This window comes from Osmerus mordax, chromosome 8, assembly GCF_038355195.1.
Source record: "Osmerus mordax isolate fOsmMor3 chromosome 8, fOsmMor3.pri, whole genome shotgun sequence".
Taxonomy (NCBI): domain Eukaryota; kingdom Metazoa; phylum Chordata; class Actinopteri; order Osmeriformes; family Osmeridae; genus Osmerus; species Osmerus mordax.
This window is the reverse complement of record NC_090057.1, coordinates 3,909,297-3,924,257: the sequence shown is the minus strand read 5'-3', so window position 1 is coordinate 3,924,257 and position 14,961 is coordinate 3,909,297. Positions and strand designations below refer to the sequence as shown.

Genomic DNA, 14,961 nt, shown 5'->3' with positions numbered 1-14,961 from the left:
TCATGTGTTTTATCTCTTGCTTAGCTCTGCCAGCACAACACAAGAAGCACTGAATTAATTGTGTCCCTAATTAGGCAAAATGCGACTATACCAAGTTAAAAATATCTTAAATGCGCAGCTCATCTCTTCAGGGACAATATGTCCTCCCAGGAACATTATGATCTAAACAAACAAAAAAAGAGAAGCATTTAGATTAAAAGGAACTTAATTTCCCCTTATTGGCTGTGTCCGGAAGCATTACCAAGCTGAGTGGGTGTTTATTGTGCTCAACACTTACATAGCAAATGTCCCACCTTGGGAATTAATTCACACACTAGTTACTGTTCGTATGTGAAGTTTTAATCCACTCATTGCTATATAGGTTTCCCATGTTTGACCTGTCCAGTTGTGATTAGCTGAGTTGTATTGTCAGGCTGATGGTTTCATTGTGGTATTTGTCAATTACCAAAGAGTGAGCTGCGAATGTCGGTGCAACTCATTAACTAGCTTTATCAAAGGTAAGACCATGCAAACACCAGAGAATTTTGAGATATCACAGTTTCACCAGCGTTTATGTGTCACGGTTCACACAGCGCCTGGGCGCCCATCTGCATCACCAGAATATTAGACGCACCTGTTTTACATTTACATTTAGAAAACGCTCTAAGAGCGACTTACAGTAAGTACAGGGACATTCCCCCCGAGGCAAGTAGGGTGAAGTGCCTTGCCCAAAGACACAACGCCATTTTGCACGGCTGTGAATCGAACCAGCGACCTTCTGATTACTAGCCTGATTCTCTAACCGCTAAGCCACCTGACTCCCTACGTTTTGTGTTTACTTAGGACACTGAGAAAGCTATAGCCAGATATCAAGACATGATTTCTGAGCAAAATGTCAAAATGTCAAGTACATGTATGCTGTCGATTTCAAATTAGAATGAGATAATCTGAGACACAAGTAAGTCATTAAAATAAGTTCTGTGATAATGTCTTTTCATATCACTATTGCTGCCTCTATTGCAAATTACAATCTTTACAATTACCAAAGGATGCAATGAATGTACAGTAATTACCTCGCTGTAGCATCAATTATGCAATACCACCTTAGTGATGCTAGAAGCAACAGCAGGCACACACACACACACACACACACACACACTGTTGTGGGGCTGTGTAGGATATGTTGCAGATGTGTTTACACACCCCACCGAGAGTATGCCAGGTTTCTCATAATTATGTTGTTAATTGTCTTTTAATGTATGGTTTTGCATGATATTTTTAATGGAACCCCTCTGTAAACTGCTCCTTTATATCAGTGTTGCCTTCCAGGGTAATTGAACTCCTGTCTCAGTGGCCTAGCTCTGTGATTAATGTTGACTTTTAGAGAGTTAATTGAGGCAGGATGGCGGGAAAAGGTCCATTACTTAGCTGTAGTCAAGACAGAAGTTTAGTTAAGGGTCTATGTCCCTGATATTCGGAATATGTTGAATATCATATTCCTCCACGGTGTGGAGACCTCACCTGATCCACGCGACCGGGATGAAGGAAGGACACATTCAGTGCGTCCCGAATGGACACCTGCCAGTCTCACGCCATGCACGTTATACCTTGTGTTTTTTCGCCGATTTACTTTCCTGCCTTTTTTTCTTATTCCTCCGGTCCAGCTCCCTTCTCTCTGAATCTGCCTGCCTTTCTGTTTGTCTCTCCTTATCTGCTGAATCCTCACTCCCCTCCGCCCCCACTCTTTCCTTATATCATAACCTCTCTATCTCCATCTACCTCTCTCTCATCAGACACCCACGGTGCAAGAAGCAAACACCATTCCTCACCTCTCAAATGACTACCTTGTTATCGCTTTGTCCCCACAATGGCTCGCTGTCTGCCACCCACCCCAGTCGACTTCCCTCGCTAATGGGTCCGCATCACGCTCGACAGATGCAATTCTTCACAGTTGACAGAGGTGGTGGGGCTTGGGAAAAACCTGGGGATTTCTGACTAATGCCTCTGGTTGATTTACACGTTTTACAAAAGCAGTTTTGATTTCTCTTGGTGGCAGGCAGAGCAGGGAACGGTGAACACCGCGAGAGAGAACTGTAGCTAGGGCAGACTCAATCTCAACTTCCGTTTCGTTTTCTTTATTTTCTCCGTTGGAATCTTGACGTGTCTTATCGCCTCATCTGATGGTGCTGTTCTGTGAATGACGCCGTCTCAGTGACGATGGTTCATGGTTATCAATGCAGACGGGGTGTATAGGCCTAGCTGACAAACTGCAGGTGACTGACAGTAGCAACAGAACCACATTGCTTCTACACTTTTCTCCAATAATATACTGTTGCATCTGTCGAGTAGTAGGCTATAACAGTTGGCCATGTTGTAGAGATGAGAAGTAGCTTGGAAGTAGTGTGGTGTGGAAGTCTGATTTAGGCTGATTAAATCAGGGAAAACTGCTATTCTATCATCTTTAAATGGTACTGCGGGGCAACACAAATAACACCTTCTGTCTTCTTTGACTGCTGTTATTATTTCAGTTAAATTATTTTTCTTTTTTTTTACTTCCCATCTCTCGCACACTGTTAACGACTGACTTGTTCGTGACCCTGGGGAGGCTAAAGAAGCAGATGTACATACCAGATTATAATATCAAACTGCTTGGCTGGTGAAAGCAGCGCCACCATGAACAACAAAGGCTTTTCTGCTAAGCAAGTCAATCTATAATCAAATCAAATCGAATCAAAATGTATTTGTACAGCCCTTTTTTTTTTACAAGCAATGTCACAGACGGCTTCACATAAGATATAACTGCCCCTCAGCCAACCTAGACCATCAAGCATCTATTTTCAGTATCTCACACAGACAAGACGCCTTTTGTAGGTACGTGAAATGCATTCCTTCAATCTACTGTAGCATGTTATGCTAATAACATCTAGGGTCGTGCAGGGGGTCTAGGGTCCTTTTAACCCAATGTTGTGAAACTCTGAAGCACAGTTAATATATCTTTTGGATGATCGTAGAGCTGGAACAGAGCTAGTATGCTAAATATTTAAATAAACAAGTAGAATTTGAATATTTAATGGGAGGCAAAGATTGATATGAACTGAAAATACTTCATGAAAGATTCAGGGGAATGTGTCCACTTGGCAAACTACTGTGCTGTAGCCTCTTTAGCTGAATTCAAGCCAGAACACTGTAACCATACATGCAGACCTGTCAGCAGTCTTTGTTCACTCATACATCACAGAGACAAATAAGACCGCTTGGTTGAATTTAGTTAAATTGAAGTCGATGTATATCTTAGCTTACATTCTTTTCTTCTCACTCTACACTACCCCATCCATCCCTCCCTCCCTTTTTTCTTCCTTCTATTTCTCTCTTCCTCTCTTTCTCTAAAGAACAGTGAATCACTGGGGTGTACAAGCACAATATATCAACGTGGGATTTCAATGGGGAAGACACACACAAAAACCAACACACGGACACACACAAACACGTAAACACACACACCGGAGGACGGAGGATGAGGCCGAGCGAGTAAACAAATTTCTCTTCAGGGTCATGGAACTATTTGTTCAGAGTAGGAACGTGTCCTTGCATTATCAAGATACTAATGCATTTTGCAAGGCCGGATAAAGTATTGGGAAAACAATTATAACAGAACTGTTCTGTATTAGGGAGTCTGGTGGCTGAGCGGTGAGAGAATCCAGGTCATGCAAACTGACGTTGTGTCCTTGGGCAAGGCACTTCACCCTACTTGCCTCGGGGGGAATGTCCCTGTACTTACTGTAAGTTGCTCTGGATAAGAGCGTCTGCTAAAAAAATGACTAAATGTATTATTATATTTCATACATGTATGTATTCTCTAATTACATTTAAGTCAAGACACTCACGTATTGATTTGACCATTTATTAATTACCATAGACATGGAAATAGGTTTGACTTTGGTGGAGTGAATGTATCTAGGGGAAGCACTCACTGCCTTTTAGCATTAGAGAGCAACATACATATTGCAAGGAGCAAGTACTTCCCCCTGATAAGACAGTAACATGCAGAACACGGGGGAGATGGGGAAGGTGGAGGGCGGTAGCAGCACAGAATCACACAACAACCGGGAGAGAGTGCATGTATATCCGTGCATCATTTATAGTGGGGAGTCAGGTGGCTGAGCGGTTAGGGAAGCGGGCTAGTAATCAGAAGGTTGCCAGTTCAATTCCCGGTTGTGTATAAATTACATTGTGTCCTTGGGCAAGGCACTTCACCCTACTTGCCTCTGGGGGAATGTCCCTGTACTTACTGTAAGTCGCTCTGGATAAGAGCGTCTGCTAAATGACTAAATGTAAACATTGCTGCCTTATTGGATATGGACCTATGGGCTTGAAGTAACAGGTAGTTGATGAGTGGGATGAGCTGCTGCCCGAGTGCCATGCCTGAACTCATTGCTTAGTCACCCAGAACGAGAACATATACTTAATTCTTCAACTGTTTTTTTCTTTATACTTTTTAACGAATCTTGGTTGAAATATTCTCGTAGTGAATTTTCTCATTTCAGAGGAATTCACAGCTAGGGTTTACATTTGATATGCAAAACACAGTACACCATTTTAAATCAGTAAAGTTATTTATTACCCTTGTGATTATAAGGCTATTGCACACAAACTCCCAAACAATAAGAGTACAGCAATGACACCTCAAAACACAATTTGAAAATTCATGTCATCGTCCATCAACCAATCTCCACGAAGTATCTTCTTCTGTAGAGAAAAAAAGACACACATCAAACTTTGCTTGTGTTTAAAGTTAAGTAAAAATGCAAGGAAAATCCCTTAAATTCATCAGAGTTTCAGAACTCTGCAGTTCCCACGTAACAACATATAGATACTATAGGTACGGCTATATAGTTACATGACGGTTAGTGTAAACCGTTGGCCTGACTACTTACAGCAATTGTAGAGCTTGTTGATCCTCTGAACGTCAATTGCAGACATGGCAACTCTCTGGCCAATCTGGACATTGGCATTGGGGATGGGTGTGATTGTTGGTTTGCTCATGTCTGCTGCAAAGGCGTACCTGGAGAAAGAGAAACATCTGACTGAAGATGGTGCTGCACTATAGCACTATTGGTATGTGTACAGCGTGAACACTGTTTATTCGTTGCTTCGGATGAAAGTGTCTGCTAAATGAATCAAATGTAAAGGTAAAGAAAACATACGAAATGGCGAACATGAAATCTACAGTGTGTGTGTGCTTTCTTTCCCTTACTTGCCGTAGTGCATGATGGAGGAGTAGTCATAAGGAGTATTCAAGTTGTTAGTGTCTTCCTTTACAAAATCCGAAGCTGTCAAGGCAAAGAATATGTTAGAGAAAGCTCGCTAAAAGAATCCTACACTTATTAATTGGTTGACGGTTCTCATGTCAAGACCTGAAATAGTTTCTGTTCTGTCAGACCAGGTGGCAGTTCACATTACCAGTCTCACATCAAAATAAACTTAGTGTATGTTTTGGTGAACAAGGATACAAATCACCAGAAATGTAAAAACACGTCATCACACAGTACATAGAGTATACATGTTAGCTGAATCCTCACGGCTGTTCACATTGTCCCAGTCGATCCTGACGTAATTATCCCGGTCACTCCTGGTGTGCTCGTGGAAGAAGCCCAGAGAGTGAATCAGCTCATGTTGGATGATGCCTTTCTGAAGGCAGCCAGCTTTGGACAGAGACACAGTCTGTTTGTCCCCGTAACACCCTACGCCAGAGAAACACCTGAGAGAAGACATACAGTATGACGGAGGGCTCTCATTGGCTGCATTGCCTTAACATCCAATGGCACGACCGATTACCACACTGTGACGCTCACCAGTCTTGGTGTCATGGATGTGATTCATTACTACTGAAAATAAACTATTAATGCTTCAAATGAAACACATTGTGTCATATGTTTACTCGTAAGCTCTCCTGGTCCAAAATTTCAATACGTAGGCTACAGTAATAGTTTTCGTACATGTGAATGATTTGCCGAAAAATTGAGGTTGTGGACGTGGAAGCCATGGGCTCGCTGCTCACCCATTTTTGGGTACGATGTTGAGGTACGCCGACTGCTGCTGACGCGGGACGAAACGGACGCAGGTTTGGGAGGCAAAGTCCTTCATAGAATATTCTATGTAGTTTTTCTCAACCTGTGCTGTGAGGGTGTATAAGAGCCAAGAGAGAGAGACAACAGTGCTTTAAACTAACACACACAGACAAAAATTGTATTAACAATTAACTAATTAGTATTATAATTGTTTTTTAATCATTGTTTGATCATTTGTTAACTGCCTGCTATACCAAAGACTGAATATGTTCACGTACAATAGAGACTGTCTATTATGTAGGGCACCTCCACCTTCCCATTTGGACTCTTTTTCCAGAGACAACTGAAAGCGTTTCCAGTGCATTTTATAGCATTCCTGGTTTTCGGGATAGCAATGTCTCCCTCCAGAAGAAACTCATTAGTGTCTGGGAAGAAACAGAGAACACAGAAAGGTCTAGAACATTCTCCAGTCAGAGACAATATGACACTAAAGATAATTTATAACTGTTGACACCACTTCTGACAAACTGGAAGTGGGCATACATTTAAGTTTAAACGAGTAAAAACGCCTTATCTTAAAGATAGATTTATAAATGTCTCAAATCTTCCCAAAAACGTACCTTTGTTAATCTGTAGAATGGTATGGTTGGATTTCTTTGGTTGGAATTTATGAGCCTCTATGTGGACTTCATGTGGATCTAAGGAGTAAAATGGAACAAAGTCTGCATGTTTTTTTACATCAGAGATGCAATGTCAGTCCTGCTCTCATTGTTGATGAGACATCATCAACAATCTGGTCCTCAACAATCTGGTCCTGGATCCTGTTGGTCTTGAAAAAGACTAAGTCTTTAACTTAATTTATGAATGACTGTAATAATTTCTTTCCAAGAGTTGAGAGATAACTTACAATTTTGTTCAACTCAAACAAGGAATGCAGAGAAAATTGAAAGTAATTTCATATTTTCCCAATTATTCTGTTTATGTGTGGAAATCAATACACAGTCATGCTTATCGTTTTTCGGGCCTGGGTCTTGAGAGTTCAGTGATCATCCAGTTTGCAAGGCAGGAAACAGACACACAACAACCCATGGAACACTCACTTTTCTTCTAGAGAGAACAAAGAAAGAACAGGTTAGGAAGGCACCATGCAAGAACAGCATAGGTCGCTTGATCTTACCCAGGGAGGATTCATGTCTTACCTCGGCAGGAAGGTCCTGTGAAAGGCCCAGCGAAACCAGCAGTAGAAGCATCGCAGTTTTTCTGTTGTCCATCATTGTGGGATCCACGAATGGTTCCTTGTCTGTGATTGCAGAATATAATTTGTCCACCCACTGGGCTGGGCTGAGTTAATATACTGCTGAGCCACGGGGTGGTCCATACGGGGGATTAGACAGCAGTCAATCCTTGTACTCATAGAAAAGCTAATGAAGGGAGTATTTTTCAGTAGCACCTACTACTTCTACAAACATTTAATCCACGTTGGTCGTATTACAGTGTGTATATTTACTTAAGGGTCAGACTGCTTTGCCTGCAGCTTTACTGCTGGGAAGGTGAGGGAGTATCTGACCAGGGCTCAGAAGGTACATTTACAACTTCCTTCCTGCTCAATAACTGGGCTGCCGTTAACTCCTGTAAACACTATTTAGCCAACAAACAAACAGTGATGATGGTGGCTGGAATTAAATACTGTTGTATACATACCTGCATATTCTGCAGAGTCTATAATGAAGAAAAAAAAAGGGGGAAAAAACAGTTAAAACAGTAAAACATCTCTCTGTTGAGCTCTTCATTTTTTCCCCTTGGATATTCAGATTTATTTGATTTCTGACCAGTAAATCACAAGGATCCAATATAATATTTACAGGTGGAAGACGGATGTTTTTTCTATTCACAACACAATAAAACCGTTAGTAACAAGGTTTGTCCCAAGTCAAGGCCAACAGCTTAAAAATGAGATTTCATCACACCAGTCATGATAATGGGACTGTCTGTTGTAAATCATATTAATGTGGACTTTCATGATGGATTGAACACTGTGGTGTTGTGCCTTTTGTGTACATTTGTGCATTTCACTCTTATGTGTGTGTGTGTCTGTGTGCAAGTGTGTGTGTTTACGCACTGGTATGCGTGTGTGTCACAATCGGATAACTCGCCTGGGTGCACAGGTAATCCAGTTGGAGTTTTAGAGTCAGCACACTGCAGGAATAAGGCTCGGAGATGTATGGTGCATCCCTTCTTCTGTGCTTTATGACAAATGTCTTCCAGAGGAACCGAATCTTATTGAGTCATGCCCACTGTGTACGTTTGGCCACAAACAAGGTTTGAGCTCGTCTCTAAATGACTGTGGTCAACAAAAGAGAGACAGTTGTCTGTAGAAGAAAAAGTCTTAGAGTTCTGCTTTCTTCTGAGAACATGTTGCTGTTGATTCGCATTATTTAGCTTTAGTTGATAGAACTGGTTTAGTTACATGGTGCTTTATTAAGTGCAGGCAGATTGGACAGAGAAAACCACCCAGTTACTAGTAGCCTTCTCCTTCTATTATTCTGTTAACTATGTCTCCATCTTTGTGTCTTATGTTGAGCCGGCAAGCTAAGGACAACAGTCAATGAGCAATATCAATTTACCTAATGGACTATTAGACAATGTGCTTAACATTTAGAATCACTGTAGTGGTGTTGAATGGCAGAGAGCCAGAAAGGGTGTCCAGGATTGTGCTGTTAATAGGCTGCATTCGCCCTGAGGGTTTGTTCTCATTGCTACAGCCTCCTACCACAGCACGATCACATCCAACCCAGACACCACCTTCCACTCTGTCAATTCAGCAAAGTTGTTAATCAAACAAACGAATTTGTTCTGAAATGTCATGCAAGGTGCAAATAAATGAATTACAGTGTGTTGTAGGGGTGGATTGGAAGCCTCCGGTTTGGTTTAACCTCCATCTAAGCCAAATGCAGTCTGAGGACCATGGGAATGTTGTCTTGGTCTACTGGTAGCTCTGCCTTGGTTAGCGGGCAACAGTGTTGTGCGCCATGGGAAGTCATGAGTACTCTGAAGGAATGAGAAAGAGAGTTAGCTTGCTACATCCAGTTGTGAAAAAGCAAGTCAAATATTTATCCTGCCCCAACAAAATGGAGTGTGTAGCTTTACCAACAATATGCTGCTGTAGTGGTGACAGTCAATCTTGGAGGGTACACACTGTTAGTGCTAATTAGCTAACAAACAAACAAGGAAAAAAAACCATTGGATTTGAACACTTGTAATTGCCATGAATGACAACACTTGTAAGAGCCCATGAATTGTAAATGATACAAAGTATGTACTGTAGCAATATAAAAGTAATGCTATCGATTAAACTACCATCTTATGCAGTTCATTTGGTAAATATTATTGTCTGAAAGCCGATATCTGAGATTCAGTTTAAGTGGTCCATTGAGTGTGAAATGTTATGGCAATGTATCCTGCACATTGTCAAATTTAACCAGAAAGATTAATAATTTAAACCGATCATTGATCACGATTGAGGATTGCGTGCATTCTTTAATTTGACACAATAATACATTTCTGGCCTGAGTAATGCTAATGTAAGACTTTCTACATTCTATCCCTCCAGGAATGATTGCTTTACCAAGGCAAGTAGGTCATTTCCATCTCTCCATGTTCCTGGTATTAGATTCCCCGTGCCAACCATGTCCAGGAGCATAGCTTGGTGAGAGAACTCCAAAGCTATTCCTTCCTGGGTTAGAATAATGAGGTTTTAGGGGCCGCTGGCAGGGCTTAGCTGTACAACTCCCCAGTGAAAGTGTTTTGGACAGAACACACACACATACACACATCACATTCACACACACACACCTCTGGAAGGGTTATGGATAGAACATACACACATCACATTCACACACACACACCTCTGGAAGGGTTATGGATAGAACATACACACACACATTCACAAACCCCTCTGGAAGGGTTATGGATAGCCTTGGATAAGCCTGCCAGCAGGCAACCCCATCAGCCTGCCTGCACCATGGGCATTGATAGGACGATCTGTTTGCTCCAGGGTCACAGCAGCCAATCATCGGAGAGTTTCTTGGCCGGCTACTCAAAATCTTCTGAGGGTTGCCAGATACTCCATCCTTCGTGAGCCCATTCTGGCTTGCAGTAGCCAACCATGAAGAGAGCTTCTGGCTGACAGTAGCCAATCACCCGAATACTGGCTGGTTTCAGCCTATCACTATTCAGTAGAGCTGTTTGGATGCAGCCAATCTGGGCTTTATCCGCCTCTACAGATGTCTGATTAGTGTTGTTTAGGGAAATCAAGCCGACACAACAGGGTTGCCATGCCAATGTGGCATCACATACGAAAGACCTGGTAGATGGGATAGAGAAACCCCTTAGTGGCTTAGTCAGCTGGAGCACTGCGATACTGTGTTCATGTGTGTGTGTATGTGTGGGTTGTTTGTTTGGTGTTTATGTGTGTGGGTGGTGTGTATGTGTGTGTGTATGGTGTGTGTTTGGTGTGTGTGTGTGTGGTTTCTGTGTAGTGTACATCAGTTTAATTGAGTTTCCCGAGAGGTGTACAAAGGTATTAGCTTCACTTAACAGAGCCTTAACAAAGGTAACTGAAGATAAGAGGTATAGATTTACCACCCTTGACTCCTGAACATCTATAACTTTATTCTCTTATTATGGGAACATAAACTTGTCTTGACTGAAAGAAGACTGTGTGCACTAAACCAAGGATACACATAAAACACACTGACAATGGCTGTTGTTGCATTTTACGATCGCATAACAATGTGATAGCGTTATAAGAATGATGACGACGTAGCGCGCTCATGTATACACAAACCTTTTCAATTTCGGAGTTGACTAATGAAGTGGAAAGAGACAAGGTCGGGTAGCTGTTTTCTATGATGAGCTCGTACAAACTTGTAAGCTTCGGCTCGTAAATATCTTGGTGCGCGTTTGTGTCACAGGCATCAGCATTTTCTCACATGTTCCCACTGTTGAACATTTGTGGGATTTTTTCTTGTTCAGGTGTGGTACTCTGAGAGCCAGCTGGTTAGTGAAGATGTGACTCATCTGGTCTGGCGAAAGATGACGGCGCGCTTGGCGGAACACCGTGTTTACTTTCGCTATACGGTTTGAGGTCGAACATCTGTTTGGTCAAAACAATCGGACCTTCGTTGTTTTTGACTTTCATTTTAGTTTGTTTAAATATTGCGCAGACGTAGTTTAGCTCCTTTAACCACTAAAAAAATCCAACTAATATTGGGGGTTGCATTCAACTGACGAAGAAATCCGTCTAAAAGTTTATTGCTGATTGCCATTGCGGTGAACAGTGACCCATACAGCGTTCAGACTATGCTTCAGATCCGGTTGTTCTCACACCTCATTCAGCTCGTTAAAGACATATCGAAACCACTTCTGCTAGCATTTACACGCGTATAGCCTACTAACGTTCGTCCAGCACGGGGAAATACGCCGAAGATCATGCTATCCTGCATCATACCAGACTGCATTGGCTGAGCGTGAACTGCAGATCCTGTCTGCCCTAGGGTAGTGTCAGGACCATGGACAGCTACTTACACAGTGCTACTCTGTCTTCTCTCCAAACAAGCTGCTCTGCCCTAGGATCTCTACAGAGCATGTAGCAGCAGTTGCATATGTGTCTATTTGAATGCTTATATGTATCTATAGTATGTACAAGGTTACGGAAAGGATGCCCCTAAGTCAGCACAACCTGCTCAATTGGAGGCGCCATTGCTAAGACACAACTCAGTGATAATCTGTCTTCATGACCCCTGACCCTTGCACTACAGACCAATGAGAACAGCAGCTTCTTCGACAGCTCCAGTCCTCACTTTCCTTCACCTTACCTCTCTCAGTGAGTCACCAGAGGACCAATGACCCCTGCCTCTCCCTCACCTTCCTTCTCTAGAGATGTCCTGTACCACTAACCCCTCCCTCTCCTTCTCCCTCCACCTCCTCTCATTTCAGTGCTTCTCCCTGCCCTCATTTCAGTGTGAGTGTGTGTGTGTGTGTGTGTATGTGTGTGTGTGTGTGTTTCCAATGATATTGTGGCCAGGAATGAAACTGAAACATAATTCCTGACTCATCGTGTGGAACTAGGCAAACTGAAATGCACAGTTCAGACATCAAGCCTCAATTAAACATGAAAGACTCGTGTCATGAAAGAGTAATGAGCGAGGGGGTCCTGTAGATTTGTAATGACAGTCCTCTTCATTCTGCATCTTTAAAGCCATCAGGTGGCCCTGCTATGCTGGAGGTGTAATTAGCAGAGCTGTGTGAAGGCTTGTGTTCTGCTTTGCCTGTGTGGGTAACTGTCCCACACTTTGTGTGATAGATGCTCTATGCTGATTGTGCAATCTATACAGAGGGCTCATTTACAATAACAGTTTAGGGAGGGGAGTGCATGCGAGTGCATTAACGGGTTTAATCGATATATTCTGAGAACCAGTGCTGTGATCACGGTATTGTGATGAGGTATGCATGTGCTGAACCGGCAACCCATACCTAGGCCATGTGTTATAGTTATAGCTACACACCTTTTAAACTCTTTCAGCAGTTATGTCAGGTGCATAGTTGGGGCAGGGACATTCCCCCGAGGCAAGTAGGGTGAAGTGCCTTGCCCAAGGACACAACATCAGTTGGCATGACCGGGAATCGAACTGGCAACCTTCGGATTACTAGTCCGACTCCCTCACCACTCAGCCACCTGACTCCCGCTGCCTGAGTTTGAATATAGCTGCGGGGTGAGACAACTCCAACTCCCTTGTCGTCCATTTGTAAAGTCTGTCCCCTTTTGTGATTGTGGTAGATCTTAATGCCGAAATGAGGAACTTAACGATGCTCTTTATGCTCCCGTTGTTCGCTGCTATAGAATCTCTCCCATAGTTCTCTTATAGACTCTCTCCCATAGTTCTCTTATAGACTCTCTCCCATAGTTCTCTTATAGACTCTCTCCCATAGTTCTCTCCCGGTGAAAGTCCACTGTGGTGGTCCAGAAGTCCAGACTGAGAATGGGTTTGTTTGGGAGAGCAGAAACAAAGAGCGGCAATTCATTCTGTTTTTAAATGGCACATTGTGCTCATGTAACATTTCTCTCTCATCATCTCACAATGTCTTTCTCTCCCTCTCTTTCTCTTTCCCTCTTTCCACCTCTTTCTCCCCCTCTCTATCTCCTCCTCACATGCTGAGAAGCACAACGCAGCCAGAAAACGAGCAGAACATGGCTAATGGTCCTGGGGGTTGGTCTGGGGACATTAAGCTATGCAGCAACCAGCCCCAGCTGTTTCAGCTTTTTCACATTCATTTGTGTGTCAAATTGAGAGTTTCTCCCAGTGCCAAAAAACCCCCTCTGCCACTCTGGCAGTCCAGGACCATGGTGACAGGGCCGCTTTTAGCCAAATCCAATGTAATCTCCATTGGCGGCAGTGAATGAAGCTGTCTCAGTCAGCCTCAGCAGGGAGGGCCAGGCACTCCCCTGGGAACTGTCTGTTCAACATACATTCACACATGTGGTAGACCCCAGTACGCACACACACAACAGACACACAACTCACACATGCCAAACTCACACACACACACACACACACACACCCCAGTGCTCATGCACATATACAAACACACACACGCGCTTGTTCAATCAAATGTATTATGCATGCTCACACACGCACTCTGTTACACACAAACACACACACGCACACACACTCACACACAGTTTGTTGCTGCAGCGAGGGAAGTGATGTTATTGTCGGAGGAGACAACAGAGACACATCTGGGACTGTCTGCTCTTAGCCTCCAGCCCACCATCACCGTCACAGCTGAGAGAAGAAGGGGCGGGCGGGGGGGGGGGGGGGGGGGGGGGTGGACACTGCAGCGACAGACCCAGCCTAACGTAAGTTAGCAACACAGCTACAAGCTGTCAACCCCTACACAACCTCAGTGACGCGCTCTCAAGCTTGCATCGTTTGCACCATTCCAATCATAGTATTCTACAGATGCATAACCTTCAACGAGAGGCCAGTGTCCTACACTCTACTGTATAGCGTCAATCTGAACGACGCACGGAATGAGTAAGCCATGACCTGCCGTCCATACGAGTTATCCACGTGTCACTGCATGGGGGGAGGCATGGTTACTCATATAGCATGCTTGAGCGGTCGCAAACAAGTAATCTATTAGACACAGCCTCTATGACTACAGCCCTTTACGAGCAATTGACCTGGCACTATCAGGTCAAGACCAGCCCTCCACCTGGGCCCTTGTCTTTGACAGATCAAACCCAGAGGCAGGTGGCCCTCGGCGGGCTTGAAACGCGCCCGGGGACAGGCCTCGTTCAGCTCCCAGGCAGGGAGGTCCAGGGTTTTGTTTGCTGATTGTTCCCTCGACCCTGGTGGTACAGTGGCTGTGGAGGCCATCCGTACGTGAGAGGTGAGGAGGGGTTGTAAAACGTGTGGTGGAGCTGCGGGTCTCAGAGCCCATCCAGCAGCTGCAGGACCCGGTTGAGGGGATAATGAACCCGTTAGGGTTTATGCCGTTTCACTAATTAATCGATACCCACGGTCTGTTTTCACCGTCAACCATCGCTTCTGACATCGCTTCGCATGACCTCTCGCCCCCCATGCATTAATGGGGGAAGTGGCCGTCCTGTTTACGGAGATTATGGGATGGAAAATCATTTTGGATGGACCAAACGTGTGATGAGGGACTTGTTATAGGAAGTGAAGTGAATATTGAGAAGTGTAGCATTGGTAACTGTGGTTCAGGCGTTCAGTGATTGAAACAGTGTTTAGTACATGTAGCAGGACATTACAAACTATTACAGGAAGCACTTCTTAATAATTCACATTACATTTAGTCATTTAGCAGACGCTCTTATCCAGAGTGACGT

At 43.6% G+C, this 14,961-nt stretch overlaps 1 protein-coding gene across 1 annotated transcript; it reads right to left on the bottom strand.

Annotated features, from left to right (window-relative positions):
• Positions 1-4,905: 4,905 nt before the first annotated feature.
• Positions 4,906-14,488, bottom strand: LOC136947555 (hatching enzyme 1.2-like). Its single transcript, XM_067241664.1, has 9 exons — positions 14,353-14,488; positions 7,247-7,347; positions 7,148-7,154; positions 6,668-6,745; positions 6,326-6,472; positions 6,038-6,155; positions 5,559-5,737; positions 5,234-5,309; positions 4,906-5,041 (listed from the first exon to the last, which is right to left on the bottom strand). Exons 1-9 carry the CDS (start codon positions 14,486-14,488, stop codon positions 4,906-4,908), a joined length of 978 nt encoding a protein of 325 aa, XP_067097765.1.
• Positions 14,489-14,961: the final 473 nt, after the last annotated feature.

Excerpts from the sequence above, each read along its gene's own strand:
- LOC136947555 (XM_067241664.1), bottom strand. The coding sequence starts at position 14,488 with ATGGCCTCCACAGCCACTGTACCACCAGGGTCGAGGGAACAATCAGCA. Across the intron at positions 5,738-6,037 it reads AACATCGTACCCAAAAATGG|GTGTTTCTCTGGCGTAGGGT; the intron begins GTGAGCAGCGAG and ends GTCTTCTCTCAG. Across the intron at positions 5,310-5,558 it reads CTGGGACAATGTGAACAGCC|CTTCGGATTTTGTAAAGGAA; the intron begins GTGAGGATTCAG and ends TTGCCTTGACAG.